This window comes from Gadus morhua, chromosome 6 (assembly GCF_902167405.1).
Source record: "Gadus morhua chromosome 6, gadMor3.0, whole genome shotgun sequence".
Classification (NCBI taxonomy): Eukaryota; Metazoa; Chordata; class Actinopteri; order Gadiformes; family Gadidae; genus Gadus; species Gadus morhua.
This window is the reverse complement of record NC_044053.1, coordinates 2400804-2419931: the sequence shown is the minus strand read 5'-3', so window position 1 is coordinate 2419931 and position 19128 is coordinate 2400804. Positions and strand designations below refer to the sequence as shown.

Sequence of the window (19128 nt, the reverse complement as noted above, 5' to 3'; positions counted from 1 at the left end):
ATTGCCACAGAGGGATCCCACGGCGCCCCCTGGTGGATAGGGCTAATGGCCAAGTTCCTATCTCTTTCCAATGAATTGATTCATTAATTACTGTCTTTATTTGCAATTTGTTTCAATGGTGGATTTTGACATGCTTTGTGAAATTGAATACATACATGTCCTTGAGGACCTCTTTAATATATTAGAGACCCTAGGTCTCTATAGCTCACTCACAATAGTCCTTGACCCCTAGTCACCTGCTAAATACATCTATTCCGGTATGGCTAGAATCATAGGATATTGTCTACAACTTTTAGTAAACCGTAACATTGTTTCTCATTGACTGAAGTATATGAAATGAAATGCACATTTACTGCTAGAAATGTTATCAAAACACATAAAAATGCAGAAACTATCCTAAAATGTTACATGTTCCACTAAGAATAAAATGACTCTTGAGGATCAGAGAGTAGTCATTCGTTGCCCATTCAAATAAGTATCAGTGCATTTGGGCATTAAACAGAATATTTCCAAAGCCTAACTGAAACAGCATTATTCTGACTTCAACTCCATAAATCAATTTCAACACTCAAACTTTTTAACAATAAACTTTCTTCATATAATTGTGGTAGCATCCCTGTCTTCACTTGTCCAAGAACCAGGCTCGTTGTTTGGATCGACCGCCTTTGTATTGGTTGGTTAACACGTTATGGTAGGCTGTAGCCAAGCTGAAAACAAACTTCTCCCATTCCGACTCTCTCGCTCGTTTCCCAGTCCCTACTACAAGTATCTCTCCTCCGCAAGGCCTGCCCCCCTCCTTCTGAGCGCCCAATAATAACATCGACCTGGAACACAATGCAACTCCCCCTACACAACCTAGAGCTTTGAGTGTGCGCGCGCGAGAACGTTGGTGTGTCCATCGTGTCACAGATACCGCATGTGAGCGATATTTTCAATGTGTCCTACCGTGAGGCTGCACTTTGCGTTGTCAAGTATGCAGTCTTCACGCTAATGGTAACGTTCCTCTGACAACTTACATGATCGTAACGTTATGTAACGTCAGCTTTTTTGATGTACCCTGAATGCTATTGTTAAGTCCGATAAAGCAAATCTTCAATGTCTGAAACACATTTAAGGCAATTTAATAATTTCCAAGTTGCTCCAGCAAATAAGTTTGTTAGCTTTGGGAGGGAGAGTGTCCAACTTGTCTTATTTATGTATTTTTAATCCACAAACCTTAGCCCATCCCCACATTTTCATAGACACAAAATTTACCACTCAGCAAATTAAAAACATTAGTGGCCGAAATTCAAGTTTGAATGGTGGTTGTGTAAGCTTGTTCTGTTTACAGATTCCCATCGATTTATTTTGTTTTCCATCGTTCAATTTAACATGCAAAAAGTGATTTCAGAGCCAGTCAACATTAGTCAAACTAATAAGATAAGATATGACTTTATAAATCCCCTGGGGAAAAAAATAGGGATGTTTGCTATGTGGTGCTTTTGGGATAAATTCAGGATTCGAAAAAAAAGTGATAACTAATCAAATGCTGAAATGATGATTGTTTGAATGTGTATTTCTTGGCCTACCCGCATGTGAAAATGTAATGTTGCAATTAGTGGTGGGCCGTCATCGGCGTTAACGGCTGCGTTAACGCGAAACCTTTATCGCGCGATAAAAAAAATATCGCCGTTAATCTATTTTCAAAAACTTCCTTGTTCGGACCCATCACGTGACTGAACAAACCAATCAGAAGCTACAATTTAGACTGAGGTAAACGTGAGGGAATCAGAGAGGCAGATTCAACAGAATATCCTGACTGTGTTAAATATGTAAACATGTAAATATGCAAGTAATAATTGTGTAACATAAATATGTAAATGATTAACTGACTAAACATTGTAAGTACATTTCTAGCAAATTAACTCCAATATAAATTATTAATTATTCTACAACTTTCAAATATTTAACTTCTAAACCTTACATTATTATGGATGATTACACGGCTCTTCTCAATGCTGTAGACTGCTCCATTCACTTGCATGGGCCTTCCCAACGTTCAGCTGTCAATAATTTTTGTTTATGCTCCGTTCACTTGCATGGGCACTTCACAACTTCCGGCGGTGAATTATATTTGATAATTCACCGTTGCCAAGTATAATTGACAGTTGTCAAGGTAAACAAAATGATTTTTTTGCCGTTTGCCATTTTAATCTAGATTAATTTCAACTGGCCAAGAAATACAAAGTTGTTTTGTTATCGCCACAAATAGCACAGGCACAAATTTCATCTGCAATGTAATCACCTTCCTGTTACCTCCTACCTGCCGATATCAGCTCTGTGTCACCTGGCCGTAAAATCAATACCCTCTTCCCGTGGGCGGTCGCAAGAAAAGGGGGGCAAGGCCATGAATACTAATTCACCAACTTACATCAGTTGGTGAGGCTTTTCTAGTTTATCAGTGTAATGCCAAATACAATAACTACAAATAGGAAAGAATCCTTTACAGTATTTCTCGTGGAATGAAACATTTAAAGGGGTGATATTATACTCTTTTGTCTTTCGCTTTTGAGTGTTATGTGCCATCGTTACAAGGTTATTTAAGGTCTGCTAAACTAAGAAAAATGTAAGTCAGAGCCAGGAGGGTGACTCGTGCCCATAGACTTTTCTAGGTGCCAAAGTAAATTTGGCACCTAGAAGACCATTGCATTTTGGGAATCTATTTGGGAAGACCATTGCATGGTCTTCCCAAAGAAGACGACCTGAGAATGAGTGGTTACCATTCATTTTGACCACCATCCCCTGCAGTATTTCCCCAGCCTTGCATTGTGTTTGCTTCATATTACTTAGGACCGGGCACCGTATGTTGCAGGGTGTTTGCCTCGGTTGGCCCTTACAGAAAGGACACTACCCACTTTGTTGGCCAAACCAGGACCTTAACGATGACAACCTGTAAAGGTGCGTTACCACCAAAAATTAAGGTCTGGCGCAAATCCATACAAAGAGGGGCAGAGAGGCCATGAAGGGCCCATATCTCTGTGGGCTCCGTCACACGTTCGCTGGATTTCTTCATCGTAGATGGATGAAGTAGTAGACTGGTAGATGACTGGTTAAAAGGGAGGGAACGCTGCGTTGTGCCGCGTTATGTACACGTTGCCGTGAGGAATGTGGCCGACGCCCAGGTTGATTGGTGAATTACTCAAATGTTCAGTTCTGTTGATCGGGCACACGGGACAAGCCCATAAGGCGAAGCCGGATCAGGAAACTCCTGGCGTATCCGGAGCGCAACACACAACAGGATGACCACCCTGACATTCCATCCCAGGCAGCCCAGGCACCAGCGGACGATGCTGCGTTTGGACAGAGATTTGTTACGCCTGTATTCAAAGCAAGCTTACACGTCCACCACCCAAACTTGAATTTCGGCCACTAATGTACTTAATTAGCTTGAAAACAACTGATCAATGAAATGGAGGCTTTTTTTACCATGACAATGTTATGATGCACTTAACATTGGCTACAATACTGCATTAATGATACTTTATTAGTTGCTTTATTAGAATTGCCAATAACGTCATCATTACATAGCTACAAGCACACTCAACAAATACATATATATATAAATCTATATATCTAGGTTAATCAAATGTGTGTCTATGTTTGCATGCACATTATTCTGCTTATGCATGTGATGGATCGTTTCAGTCATAAGAGTTAAAATCATATTAGTATTCCAGCATCAACCTACTCTCTACAAGTTACAATCTAAGCAACGCAACAAGGTAAACTGTCCTGTCCAGCTGTCTGAGCGGGGCTAAAGTCAAAGGGATGGGCTTAGTCTTGCTGTGACTTTGAGGGGTGTGGCCTAGTTCTGTAGGGGGGTGGTGTAAGGTTCAGAAAGGCTGTAGCATCCATGGGTGTGCGGTCTAAACTAATCGGCCATTAAAGGAGAACAAAACCCCAGCACCACGTGTAGGCTGGTTTGCCTTGGGCGACTCCCCCACAATGTTAAACACATGCCGTTGCATGCTATCCGGTGATTGGCTGTTATTGTCAACTTCCAGTCACCTGTGTCACACCTAAACAGAAGGGGTTTTAATAGGGGCGCCTGCTGGCCCAGAATGGAAACAAACGGTCAGGGGGTTTAGTTCTCCTTTAAAGGGCACCCATTAGGTTAGAATGGAGCACAGTAAGGGGCGTGTTCTGTTAGCCGCTTTTCAAGAATTATTGGAGTTCAATTAGGAGGTTGGGGGGATTATAACACAGCGGCACAGCAGAAGTACAGCAGCTCTCGTCGCTCCAGCCAAAGTCTTTGTTGGGGTCCAGGCTCATCATGGCACACTGGCCCTCCTCTTCTCCCCCGGGCTCCCCCTTCCCCCAGTGGGTGACCAACACCTCCTCCTTGTTCAGCCGGTACCAGTCGCCCGTCAGAGAACTCCGGCGGTAGCCGATCCACACCTGCTCCAGCGTCTTGTTCATGGCGTGGAGTTTAGGGGCGAGGAAGCGTAGCTCGACACCGTCCATGGCGGCCAGCTCTAGGCCCAGACCCCGGCAGAACTTGATGGACTCCACCCAGCCCATCTCTTTAACTCCTATGTTAACCAGCTCTGGATCCAGGACGCAGCCCTTCAGGCCTGGTCCACAATGGGAGGAGAGATAAGATACATCAGATCAGGTTGGGATGGATTAGATCGGAATAGATTAGGTTGGATTATGTCAGATTGGTTTGGATTAGAAATGACTGCATTGGATATGATTTGATTCCATTCAGTTATCCAATAACATTGAGTTTTGATAGACAATCAAGTATCTTTGAAAATGAAATAATCGTTACTACCAGAACTAACCAGTACCTTTACAAACGTTGCAGTACAATACCTACTTGTGGACTTGCTGATGATGGGGGCAGGGTTTCCAAGCAGCGTGGTCTCGTTGGTTCCCAATTCATAGACGGCCATCATGGACTCGGGGTGCCAGAATACATCTTGATAACTGTCCAGTGGGACGCGAGTAGAGACATATTGGGTGGTCAGGATGGGGCTCCAAACTGGAGCAATGAGGGGAATAGGCCCGTGATGAACCAAATCTTTGTGATCCCCGTGGACGATGACAACAGCAAATCTTGGAATGGACCCAAGGTCGGGGTTTCCATGGATCTGGAAACAGGCGGCGAATTCCTCTTCTGGCAAGATGCTGAGCAGCAAGCCGGGTATGTGGAAGAGCACTGAGCCGAAGGACTGCACCGTGGGGTGGTCCGGATCGTAGGGAAGAGGGCTAGGGTTTCCCGCTATGAGCAGAACCGCTTGCTTTTCGCTACCGGTCATGAAATCAGGTGGGATGAAGTAGTTGAACTCGGTGGCACTCTCTGGGTCCAGAGGAGTTACCATCATCCCACAGGTGCAGTTGAAGATGGTGAAGCACGGATGACCAAAGAGAACAGACACGGGCTCAGTTGCATCCACCTCGTACTCCGCAGCCACGTTTGACATCCAGAACTGAGCCAGTTCAAACGGTGCGAGAGAAACCGTCTGATCACCATCGCCTTTCCACTGGACATCGTTTGCTGCACCAGTGTTCATGACGATGACCGTGAATGGGGATCTCTCTGGTATCTCTGATGTAGGATCCGCCAGGATCTCTGTTATCGTGCTGGGTGTTGGTGGGATCTTGTACACTTTGCCCAACTTGTCAGTCGCTTTTACCAGAGAGGTCTGGATGCTTTGGTCTTTGCTGTTGATGATTCGGACGATGATGGGCTTGTTGCTTTTGATTTGGATGGTTTTGTTGGAGGTTGGGTTTCTCCGCAGCTCCACACCAGATATGTACACAGTTATTGTATTTGCTCGACTAATTTCATCATTTTCCATGGGTATTCCATCTGATTTATATTCGACCACAGTCTCATCTTCCAAGGAAAAGATTTCAATAGCCTTAAGAGATGTAATGGGATGGTAGTGAGCGATGTTTTCTGGGAAAGCCACCAGGAACTCAAGGCCACTGCTGTTCAGATTCAATGGATCTGTGGGGAACACAATATTCAGCTGAAACAACTTCTTTAAAGGACCGTGGACTCACTGGCTCGACCCTACATCCGAACTACACTCTATCAAGATGGATCTCATTGTCTTTTAACTCATTTTCCTTTTCTTCTTTACTAAATGTCAAACAATCCCACACAATTTGAAATGGAAAATTTGGTAGCTTTTGAATTTTGGAACGCACCTAGCTGAGCATGGGCGGTTGGAAGAATCAGGAGGAGGGCTAGCGAGATCATCGTAGATTCATCAAGGACCCAGCCGAGATTCATCATCTGGATACTGGGAGGTTGGGTAGTAAAGTATAGTATAGGAAACCTTTAATACATTATAGCATGGAAATTATAGTATAGTGTAATTCAGTATAATGAAGTGTCATATAGTACAGTATAGTGTCATGTAGTATCATGGCGTGTAATGTAGTCCAGTAGGCCTACGCTGTAAAAAAAAGTTATCTTACAGGGAATGTTCTGTATTATTTTGCATGTATAATTAGGGAAATCAGTCGTGTGTATTCCTTAACATCGCAGGTCACTTAGCACGAGTGGTAAAGGGGATTTTCTTTTCAGTGTCAGTGTTACGCCCTTTTTGCAGAGACATTGTATTGCCACAGAGGGATCCCACGGCGCCCCCTGGTGGATAGGGCTAATGGCCAAGTTCCTATCTCTTTCCAATGAATTGATTCATTAATTACTGTCTTTATTTGCAATTTGTTTCAATGGTGGATTTTGACATGCTTTGTGAAATTGAATACATACATGTCCTTGAGGACCTCTTTAATATATTAGAGACCCTAGGTCTCTATAGCTCACTCACAATAGTCCTTGACCCCTAGTCACCTGCTAAATACATCTATTCCGGTATGGCTAGAATCATAGGATATTGTCTACAACTTTTAGTAAACCGTAACATTGTTTCTCATTGACTGAAGTATATGAAATGAAATGCACATTTACTGCTAGAAATGTTATCAAAACACATAAAAATGCAGAAACTATCCTAAAATGTTACATGTTCCACTAAGAATAAAATGACTCTTGAGGATCAGAGAGTAGTCATTCGTTGCCCATTCAAATAAGTATCAGTGCATTTGGGCATTAAACAGAATATTTCCAAAGCCTAACTGAAACAGCATTATTCTGACTTCAACTCCATAAATCAATTTCAACACTCAAACTTTTTAACAACAAACTTTCTTCATATAATTGTGGTAGCATCCCTGTCTTCACTTGTCCAAGAACCAGGCTCGTTGTTTGGATCGACCGCCTTTGTATTGGTTGGTTAACACGTTATGGTAGGCTGTAGCCAAGCTGAAAACAAACTTCTCCCATTCCGACTCTCTCGCTCGTTTCCCAGTCCCTACTACAAGTATCTCTCCTCCGCAAGGCCTGCCCCCCTCCTTCTGAGCGCCCAATAATAACATCGACCTGGAACACAATGCAACTCCCCCTACACAACCTAGAGCTTTGAGTGTGCGCGCGCGAGAACGTTGGTGTGTCCATCGTGTCACAGATACCGCATGTGAGCGATATTTTCAATGTGTCCTACCGTGAGGCTGCACTTTGCGTTGTCAAGTATGCAGTCTTCACGCTAATGGTAACGTTCCTCTGACAACTTACATGATCGTAACGTTATGTAACGTCAGCTTTTTTGATGTACCCTGAATGCTATTGTTAAGTCCGATAAAGCAAATCTTCAATGTCTGAAACACATTTAAGGCAATTTAATAATTTCCAAGTTGCTCCAGCAAATAAGTTTGTTAGCTTTGGGAGGAAGAGTGTCCAACTTGTCTTATTTATGTATTTTTAATCCACAAACCTTAGCCCATCCCCACATTTTCATAGACACAAAATTTACCACTCAGCAAATTAAAAACATTAGTGGCCGAAATTCAAGTTTGAATGGTGGTTGTGTAAGCTTGTTCTGTTTACAGATTCCCATCGATTTATTTTGTTTTCCATCGTTCAATTTAACATGCAAAAAGTGATTTCAGAGCCAGTCAACATTAGTCAAACTAATAAGATAAGATATGACTTTATAAATCCCCTGGGGAAAAAAATAGGGATGTTTGCTATGTGGTGCTTTTGGGATAAATTCAGGATTCGAAAAAAAAGTGATAACTAATCAAATGCTGAAATGATGATTGTTTGAATGTGTATTTCTTGGCCTACCCGCATGTGGAAATGTAATGTTGCAATTAGTGGTGGGCCGTCATCGGCGTTAACGGCTGCGTTAACGCGAAACCTTTATCGCGCGATAAAAAAAATATCGCCGTTAATCTATTTTCAAAAACTTCCTTGTTCGGACCCATCACGTGACTGAACAAACCAATCAGAAGCTACAATTTAGACTGAGGTAAACGTGAGGGAATCAGAGAGGCAGATTCAACAGAATATCCTGACTGTGTTAAATATGTAAACATGTAAATATGCAAGTAATAATTGTGTAACATAAATATGTAAATGATTAACTGACTAAACATTGTAAGTACATTTCTAGCAAATTAACTCCAATATAAATTATTAATTATTCTACAACTTTCAAATATTTAACTTCTAAACCTTACATTATTATGGATGATTACACGGCTCTTCTCAATGCTGTAGACTGCTCCATTCACTTGCATGGGCCTTCCCAACGTTCAGCTGTCAATAATTTTTGTTTATGCTCCGTTCACTTGCATGGGCACTTCACAACTTCCGGCGGTGAATTATATTTGATAATTCACCGTTGCCAAGTATAATTGACAGTTGTCAAGGTAAACAAAATGATTTTTTTGCCGTTTGCCATTTTAATCTAGATTAATTTCAACTGGCCAAGAAATACAAAGTTGTTTTGTTATCGCCACAAATAGCACAGGCACAAATTTCATCTGCAATGTAATCACCTTCCTGTTACCTCCTACCTGCCGATATCAGCTCTGTGTCACCTGGCCGTAAAATCAATACCCTCTTCCCGTGGGCGGTCGCAAGAAAAGGGGGGCAAGGCCATGAATACTAATTCACCAACTTACATCAGTTGGTGAGGCTTTTCTAGTTTATCAGTGTAATGCCAAATACAATAACTACAAATAGGAAAGAATCCTTTACAGTATTTCTCGTGGAATGAAACATTTAAAGGGGTGATATTATACTCTTTTGTCTTTCGCTTTTGAGTGTTATGTGCCATCGTTACAAGGTTATTTAAGGTCTGCTAAACTAAGAAAAATGTAAGTCAGAGCCAGGAGGGTGACTCGTGCCCATAGACTTTTCTAGGTGCCAAAGTAAATTTGGCACCTAGAAGACCATTGCATTTTGGGAATCTATTTGGGAAGACCATTGCATGGTCTTCCCAAAGAAGACGACCTGAGAATGAGTGGTTACCATTCATTTTGACCACCATCCCCTGCAGTATTTCCCCAGCCTTGCATTGTGTTTGCTTCATATTACTTAGGACCGGGCACCGTATGTTGCAGGGTGTTTGCCTCGGTTGGCCCTTACAGAAAGGACACTACCCACTTTGTTGGCCAAACCAGGACCTTAACGATGACAACCTGTAAAGGTGCGTTACCACCAAAAATTAAGGTCTGGCGCAAATCCATACAAAGAGGGGCAGAGAGGCCATGAAGGGCCCATATCTCTGTGGGCTCCGTCACACGTTCGCTGGATTTCTTCATCGTAGATGGATGAAGTAGTAGACTGGTAGATGACTGGTTAAAAGGGAGGGAACGCTGCGTTGTGCCGCGTTATGTACACGTTGCCGTGAGGAATGTGGCCGACGCCCAGGTTGATTGGTGAATTACTCAAATGTTCAGTTCTGTTGATCGGGCACACGGGACAAGCCCATAAGGCGAAGCCGGATCAGGAAACTCCTGGCGTATCCGGAGCGCAACACACAACAGGATGACCACCCTGACATTCCATCCCAGGCAGCCCAGGCACCAGCGGACGATGCTGCGTTTGGACAGAGATTTGTTACGCCTGTATTCAAAGCAAGCTTACACGTCCACCACCCAAACTTGAATTTCGGCCACTAATGTACTTAATTAGCTTGAAAACAACTGATCAATGAAATGGAGGCTTTTTTTACCATGACAATGTTATGATGCACTTAACATTGGCTACAATACTGCATTAATGATACTTTATTAGTTGCTTTATTAGAATTGCCAATAACGTCATCATTACATAGCTACAAGCACACTCAACAAATACATATATATATAAATCTATATATCTAGGTTAATCAAATGTGTGTCTATGTTTGCATGCACATTATTCTGCTTATGCATGTGATGGATCGTTTCAGTCATAAGAGTTAAAATCATATTAGTATTCCAGCATCAACCTACTCTCTACAAGTTACAATCTAAGCAACGCAACAAGGTAAACTGTCCTGTCCAGCTGTCTGAGCGGGGCTAAAGTCAAAGGGATGGGCTAAGTCTTGCTGTGACTTTGAGGGGTGTGGCCTAGTTCTGTAGGGGGGTGGTGTAAGGTTCAGAAAGGCTGTAGCATCCATGGGTGTGCGGTCTAAACTAATCGGCCATTAAAGGAGAACAAAACCCCAGCACCACGTGTAGGCTGGTTTGCCTTGGGCGACTCCCCCACAATGTTAAACACATGCCGTTGCATGCTATCCGGTGATTGGCTGTTATTGTCAACTTCCAGTCACCTGTGTCACACCTAAACAGAAGGGGTTTTAATAGGGGCGCCTGCTGGCCCAGAATGGAAACAAACGGTCAGGGGGTTTAGTTCTCCTTTAAAGGGCACCCATTAGGTTAGAATGGAGCACAGTAAGGGGCGTGTTCTGTTAGCCGCTTTTCAAGAATTATTGGAGTTCAATTAGGAGGTTGGGGGGATTATAACACAGCGGCACAGCAGAAGTACAGCAGCTCTCGTCGCTCCAGCCAAAGTCTTTGTTGGGGTCCAGGCTCATCATGGCACACTGGCCCTCCTCTTCTCCCCCGGGCTCCCCCTTCCCCCAGTGGGTGACCAACACCTCCTCCTTGTTCAGCCGGTACCAGTCGCCCGTCAGAGAACTCCGGCGGTAGCCGATCCACACCTGCTCCAGCGTCTTGTTCATGGAGTGGAGTTTAGGGGCGAGGAAGCGTAGCTCGACACCGTCCATGGCGGCCAGCTCTAGGCCCAGATCCCGGCAGAACTTGATGGACTCCACCCAGCCCATCTCTTTAACTCCTATGTTAACCAGCTCTGGATCCAGGACGCAGCCCTTCAGGCCTGGTCCACAATGGGAGGAGAGATAAGATACATCAGATCAGGTTGGGATGGATTAGATCGGAATAGATTAGGTTGGATTAGAAATGACTGCATTGGATATGATTTGATTCCATTCAGTTATCCAATAATATTGAGTATTGATAGACAATCAAGTATATTTGAAACTGAAATAACCAGAACTAACCAGTACCTTTACAAACGTTGCTGTACAATACCTACTTGTGGACTTGCTGATGATGGGGGCAGGGTTTCCAAACAACGTGGTCTCGTTTGTTCCCAATTCATAGACGGCAATCATGGATTTGGGGTGCCAGAAGACATGTTTTTCATGGTCAAGCGGGACGCGAGTAGAGACATAGTGGGTGGTCAGGATGGGGCTCCAGACTGAAGCATCGAGGGGAATAGGCCCGTGATGAACCAAATCTTTGTGATCCTTGTGGACGACGACAATAGCGAATCGTGGAATGGACCCAAGGTAGGTATTTCCTTGGATATGAAAACAGGCGGCGAATTCCTCTTCCGGCAGGATGTTGAGCAGCAAGCCGGGTATGTGGAAGAGCACTGAGCCAACGGACTGCACTGTGGGGTGGTCCGGATCGTAGGGAAGAGGGCTACGGTTTCCTGCTACGAGCAGAACCGCTTGCTTTTCGCTACCGGTCATGAAATCAGGTGGGATGAAGTAGTTGAGCTCGGTGGCACTCTCTGGGTCCAGAGGAGTTACCATCATCCCACAGGTGCAGTTGAAGATGGTGAAGCACGGATGACCAAAGAGAACAGACACGGGCTCAGTTGCATCCACCTCGTACTCCGCAGCCACGTTTGACATCCAGAACTGAGCCAGTTCAAACGGTGCGAGAGAAACCTTCCGATCACCATCGCCTTTCCACTGGACATCGTTTGCTGCACCAGTGTTTATGACGACGACCGTGAATGGGGCTCTCTCTGGTACCTCTGATTCGGCCCGGAGCTCTGTTATCGTGCTGGGAGTTGGTGGGATCTTGTACACCTTGCCCAACTTGTCATTCGCTTTGAACAGGGAGGTCTGGATGCTTTGGTCTTTGTTGTTGATGGTTCGGACGATAACGAGCTTGTTGCTTTTGATTTTGATAGTCATGTTGGATATTTGCTTTCGCCGCAGCTCCTTCGACTCATGAATTCCCACAAGTACGCGTTCGTTTTTGTTCATTTTATAGCTGTCAATTTCTTTTCCGCTTGACTCACGTGTCACTACAGTGTCGTCTTCCATGGAAAATATGTCGATATCGCGACGTGATCCGATGGGATGGTAGTGAGCAATGTTTTCTGGGAAAGCCACCAGGAACTCAAGGCCACTGCTGTTCAGATTCAATGGACCTGTGGGGAACACAATATTCAGCTGAAACAACTTCTTTAAAGGACCTGTCTAGCTGACCATAATACCCGTCTTCCAGGCTTCACTACAACATCCGTTATCAATACTATTTGTCAAAGTTATTTAGCATGAGCGCGCCTCCTCAGCCTTCACAACTGCAGGTGACCCCGGACGGACTCACTGGCTCTCTGTCTAGAGCCGAACCACTGGCTACCAATATGGATCTCATTGTTTTTTTGAAGTAATTTTTCTTCTCTACTCAATGTTCATACAATGGTATGGTATACAATGGTATAACTTTTTTTCATTTGATTCCCAGTGGTTCTGTCATTTTAAGTGGAAGATTTTGTAGCTTTTTCAAAAATGGACCCTTTTAAGTCAACCAGCTGCCATCTCTGAAACATGTTGTGGTCAGCCTCCAGTAAGTAGAGGCCGAAGGCAGACTCACAAGGGCATTTATATTGAAGGTTGGACCGTACCTAGCTGAGCGTGGGCGGTCGGAAGTATCAGGAGGAGGGCCAGCAGGTTCATCGTGGCTTTACCAAGGACCCAGCCGAGATTCATCTTCTGGATACTGGGAGGTTAAACAGGTGGGTGGTTAGTACAGTATAGTATAGGAAGCCATTACTATGTTATAGTATAGGAAATTGAGTATAGTGTAATTTAGTATTGTGAAGTGTCATGTAGTACATTATAGTGTAATTTAGTATCATGTAGTGTCATGCATTACAGTATGTACTGTAAAAATATTTACAGGCAATGTTCTGTATTATATTGCATGTCAAATCAGAGAAATCTGTCATGTGTTCCTTAAAATTGCAGGTAATTTGGCATGAGTTGTTTCTGTTCAGGTCTAGGGTTACGACCGCCCCCTTTTTGCAGAGATATGACATTTACTTAACTTCCAATAAGTTTCAATGGTATATTTTGAAGATGCTTTGTGAAATTTAATACATATATGTCCTTGAGGCCCTCTTTAATATAGAAGAGACCCTAGATCTCTAGGGGCCTCCACGAATAGTCCAATCTCCCAACCTTTAAGCCTCCTTTACGTCATTGGGTCAAAGAAGAAGAAAAGGTGCTTCCTTTGGAACATAGGAAAAGATAGCGCTGTTTAAAATGATTCGACTCCACTTTTCCTAAACAACGTCATTGTTTGACCTCTAGCGACTCAATGGTGGAATTACAGTTTTCCGAAGTTGTTTTACAACAAGCGCTCTTTTGGTCCATGCATTCTTGTCATATTTATTTCAATCAGGTCGTCGCCAACAGTGAGAATCACTTAGGTCGGACTTGGCCTACGAAAATATTTTAGGCCAGTTGAATCCCAATTCAAATGGGAAAAAAAGAGTCTCAACTTATGTTGATGTTGAAATGAACTGCCCCCAGAAGGCTTTCTTAAATGTGCAGTGGGGGGGGGGGGAGTAATCTATGCTAAAGGAGAGTTAAAGGAAGCATCGAGGCTCCTTTCCTAAGCTTCTATACAATTCGAACCACCTTTCCTACAAGCACTTAGTGTTGGAGCGATAGTGAATCCCCATGTCCATCCCCCATCCCCATAGACACAAACGTTACCGTTCATGCTGGAGTTTTACTTTTTATTCCAAGTGTGATATATTGTAGCCTATGGCAGTTTAAAGATGAGGGGGATTATGATGAAGTGGATGTGCATTCTTTAATCCCCCCATGTTTAGGAGACGTTCGTTTTTGAGGTTGTTTCCCTGTTCAAGAATTATAATAGGCTATCACTCTTTCTTTAATTTGTATGCAAATCGAATGTTGAAGGGGTGATATGCTTTTTTTGCCATTCCCTTTGCTTTAGAGTGTTACACGCCATTGTTACAAGGTTGTTTAAGGTCTGCTAATCTAAAAAATTTAAGTCCGAGCCAGGGGGATGACTCGCACCCTCCGAGAACACCCCTCATCAAGTGCGTGAATCACTGTTCTCTGTGCCAAAGCAAATTTCCATTGCATGGTCTTCCCAAAGAACACGACTTGAAGCATGAGTGGTTACACTTCATTTTGACCACCATATATGACAATAATAAAAGTAAAATGTACGATAAAGCACTGGCAGCGCTTCTTAGTAATTTTGGTAGTATAAAAGCAGAATACATAATGTTGAATGAATACGAGACTGAATTCATGTATTAAAAACGAGTGACGTTATTACGTGGTGATTGCAGTCAGGAACGAAGGAACGTACAATGTCGATGACAACACTATACACTATATGAAACACTACACATACACACACACAAACACACACATACACACAGAACATATGACACAACTTGTATTAACAATAAAAACAATATAATGAAGACAAAGGTTATAAGATGCAAGAAATACACACAACTATCGGGTTGTAACCATTGCGAGAAGTCTGCATGGTTTATGGGATGAATAGATCCTTGACACGTTCCTTGATAATGTATAAAATCTTGTACCTTTGCCGTTTCATCCGCTATTAAAAAGAAAATTGGAAAACATTTTATGGCAGAGAGAGGCCATGAAGGGCCCGTATCTCTGTGGGCTCCGTCACACGTTCGCTGGATTTCTCCATCGTAGATGGATGAAGCAGTAGACTTGTGGGAGGTGGAACGCTGCTGTGCATGAACACGTGCCGTGAGGAATGTGGCCGACGCCCAGGTTGATTGGTGAATTGCTGAAATGTTAAGTTGTGGCGGGTGGGCGCACGGGACAAGCCCATAAGGCGAAGCCTGGATGAAATAGAACATATGTCCATGGAACTAAGAAAAGTACTACGACACAAAGTGACTGAGAATGCTACGTTTTGCAAACTATGTAGATGACATGCTTAGCCTGGTCTTTGATGAGGTGTTTGAGGACCAATAACCATTAGTTGAAGACGGTCCCCATCTCCCCAACTCTCCTCCAACCTGTCATCCCAGTTTGAGGGACACCAAAGGAGGTAGTTGTTGCCCGCCATGTCTCTCGCTTTAGTCAAGGGGCGGCCGGAACCCCACATACTGTCCAGTCGGATCAAAGAACTCCTGGTGTGTCCGGAGCACAACACACACACGTCCCAAGTAGCCCAGGCACCATGCTGCGATTGGACAGACACCCAGAATTAAAGCAAGCTTACACGTCCAACATCCAAACTTCAATTCAGGCCACTAATGTACTTTGCTGAATGGTTACGTTTGTATCTAAAATGTAACATTAGCTTGAAAGCAGATGATCAATGAAAACAAGGATGTTTTTCCATGACTATTTTATGATGCACTTAACATTAGCTACATTACTGCATTAATAGACCAGATAGTTGCTTTATTATTAGACTTGCCAATAAAATTAAGGTTACATAGCTATTTTACAAGCTAACGATACTTAACGTTATGGTTGCAATAGAGGAATGCTAACACTAGCTAGTGTTACAGTAGGTATTATCAGATTAATATTAGCTTCATTACAAAAGTGCAGCCTGACGGTAGGACACATTGAAAATATAATTCAAACGTTTTCTGAGACACTTACCTCAACCGTTGGTCGGTTAACTTGTCGACTGTGGCTTTCCTACGAAGCAGACTAAAAATCGTTGGCAAAATAGAATCTGCGTTTTCTGATTGCATGATGGACACCCATGTTTGCGCGCGCACACTCATATATGGCTTTGAAGAAAGTCAGTTGATAAAAAGTTTGTATATTGGATTGATTTATGGAATCGAAATTACAATAATGCTGTTTCAGTTAGGTTCAATACCAAATACACTGATCTTTCTCACGTTGAGAATCCTATGATCCTCAACCTAAACGACAGAAGAGATCTTAGTCAGTACGACTAGAATGTAGATTAATGACAGTATAGAGAGTACCGCCCTGTCTGCCATAACAAAAAGGATAACATCCTTTATTCTCGGTGGCTAATGCAACGTTTTAAGATTGTTTTCGCATTAAAATTAAAAATATTTTTGATAACATTTATAGCAGTAACTGCATTAAATTTGAGTAATCTTCGGTCATTGTGTGTCGGCTATATGAAGATTGGATTGTTATTTTATGCAACATTAAAACTTCCAAAAAATAGTAAATAATATACCATCATATACCACCTTATACATTAAAGAGGGCCTCAAGGACATAAAAGTATTCAATTTCACAAAGCATCATCAAAATGAAACACATTGGAAATAAAGATAGTAATTAATTCATCTGTTCATTGGAAAGAGATCGGAACCTGGCCATTAGCCATAACCTCCAGGGGGCGCCGTGGGATCACTCTGAGAAGGGGGCGGGCATAACCCGAACCCTGAGCTGCTGATGGAACACAGTACTGATACAATTCACACTACTGGCACAATACACACTATACACACTGCTAACCCGATACACACTACTGGGGATACACACTACTGACCCGATACACACTACTGGCACAATACACACTACTGGGGATACACACTACTAACCCGATACACACTACTGGGGATACACACTACTGACCGATACACACTACTGGCACAATACACACTACTGATTTGGTCATTACATGCATTTCTTCATCATCATGAAAGGGAAAATACTGCATGTACAATATAACCGCCGATTTTATTTAAAATTAAATTTGAAACATAATATTGATGTATCTTAAATTATGGTTTATTACCTGTAATTTGGTGAGATAATTCCGAACAATTCCTGTAAAATTCATACAAATTCTTACAGTATATAATGTAGTTTAATGTATTACAATTTAGTGTTGCGTCATACAGTATAGTATAATGTAGTATAATATAGTTTAATATCGGATAGTGTAATGCAGTTTAATGTAGTATAGTCTAATGTAGTATAATGTCGTTTATTGTAGACCAGTATTGTTATATAGCGTAGTGTAATGTAGTATAGAACTACCTGGAGTGAATTGTTAAATCTCATTTTTTAAGGTAAACCAATCAATCCATAAATTATATTTTTACAGAAACACAAAGTGTAAAGTCTTATTTATTAATCCAAAACCTTGAATCCCCAAAAAAATGGTGCAATGTGAATATTTTTTTTCTGCATGATGCACATTGGTTCTCCTTCTGTTAAGTTATTAAAAAATAGGAAAGGTTCTTTACCTGATTTGACGCAGCTGTCTGTCTGTCCTCATCCCTGGGTTGCGACTGGCTGAAGTCTTGGGAGCTTATTTTTCTTCGATGAGAGAATCACATTTGCCAGTCAAACTACCGGCCACCTGAAACTCTTTGCATGAGGGGGGTGTGATGATGGATTAAGACCGGGTCCTTATCAAGGTTTTTGTATGGAGAAGCCTGCGTTGCACCCTGATCTTCAGAACAATAGGCTTCAGATAGTATACACATTAAGGCTTTCACCTATATCTATACATCCATGTACTTAAATAACCTGTTTATAAAGAAGGGTGACCTTATGTCCTTGATTTCATGTCGTTTCATCAGTCCCAGCGAACACTCTGGACTGGCGACCCCGGGACCACGCTGCCTGGACGTCAGAGGGGCCAGAGTTAGGGTCTCTGTGTGCTTGTGTATGTGTTAGGGTGTGTGTGTGTGCGCACATGTTTGTGTGTGTGTGAGCATGTTTGTATGTGTGCCTGTGTGTGAGAGGGTGTGTGTGTGTGCCTGTGTGCGAGGGTGTGTGAGGATGAGTGTGTGTGTGTGTGTGAGGATGAAAAAAAACCTTTGATGTCCAGGCAGCGTCGTCACGGCATCGGCAGAGGGCCGATTTGTGGGGATTTGTTAGACCCTGATTACCGTGACCACAACGTTGTTTGCCTAACCAACGTCGAATCAACAACCCATCCTTGGTGTTATACACTAGAAGCCGTGCTTATTGTGTGAGTTACCATTAAACCTCACCTGTAGTTATTAAATCTGACGTTTAAATTATATCCTGTACCCTGTACACAAGGACGTCGCCCTTCGGGGGTTGTTGGTCAGTCTTCATAACGACCCAAAAAGTTGCCTTGATACAAGAATACTAAACAATGTAATATATCCATCAACTTTACAAGTTCTGATGTGACACCAATATGTCGGATCGTAATGCAGTTAACCCACCCTTTATACCGGCATAAAAAGTGTAACATTCATTAATGATTTAAGAATCCGTGGGCCTGAGATAAAGTCCAAGATGTATGAAAAGCAAGGCAAGAACACACAAGCATTCAATTTGAAACATCCACACACGCGTGAATCTAGTGATGGGTCTTTGCGACCGAATCAGTTCGAAGGAACGACTCTTCAACAAGAACGAACCGACCTGATTCCACGGTACACTTCTCTCTCATTCGTCTCTTGTTCGTTGGTGGTGAGTGGTGAAGAGGGACTGAGACTAGAGCCAGCCAATCGTATGCTGTTGTCTGTTGAGTTTAGGACGCTCTCGTCGAATTTTAGCCAATGAGAGACAGGAATCCATAGCAAGTTGTAAGGGTCGCAGCTGTCAGTCACTCGTTCTTGACTTCTAGTCTGTAGCCCAGAGTGATTATGGCTCTGCTCAAGGTGAATATACACATTAGCCATTGTTGTGTTGTCTAAAAGTACACATAATCATGAAGTTGCAGCTA

The 19128-nt window shown here is 42.8% G+C and overlaps 1 protein-coding gene across 1 annotated transcript; it reads right to left on the bottom strand.

Annotated features, from left to right (window-relative positions):
* Positions 1–3513: 3513 nt before the first annotated feature.
* LOC115545504 (uncharacterized) lies at positions 3514–17727 on the bottom strand. Its single transcript, XM_030358768.1, has 4 exons — positions 17666–17727; positions 6202–6296; positions 4862–5998; positions 3514–4613 (listed from the first exon to the last, which is right to left on the bottom strand). The coding sequence occupies exons 1-4, from the start codon at positions 17695–17697 to the stop codon at positions 4204–4206; spliced, it is 1674 nt and encodes a 557-aa protein (XP_030214628.1). The 5' UTR covers positions 17698–17727; the 3' UTR covers positions 3514–4203.
* Between the last annotated feature and the right edge of the window lie 1401 nt (positions 17728–19128).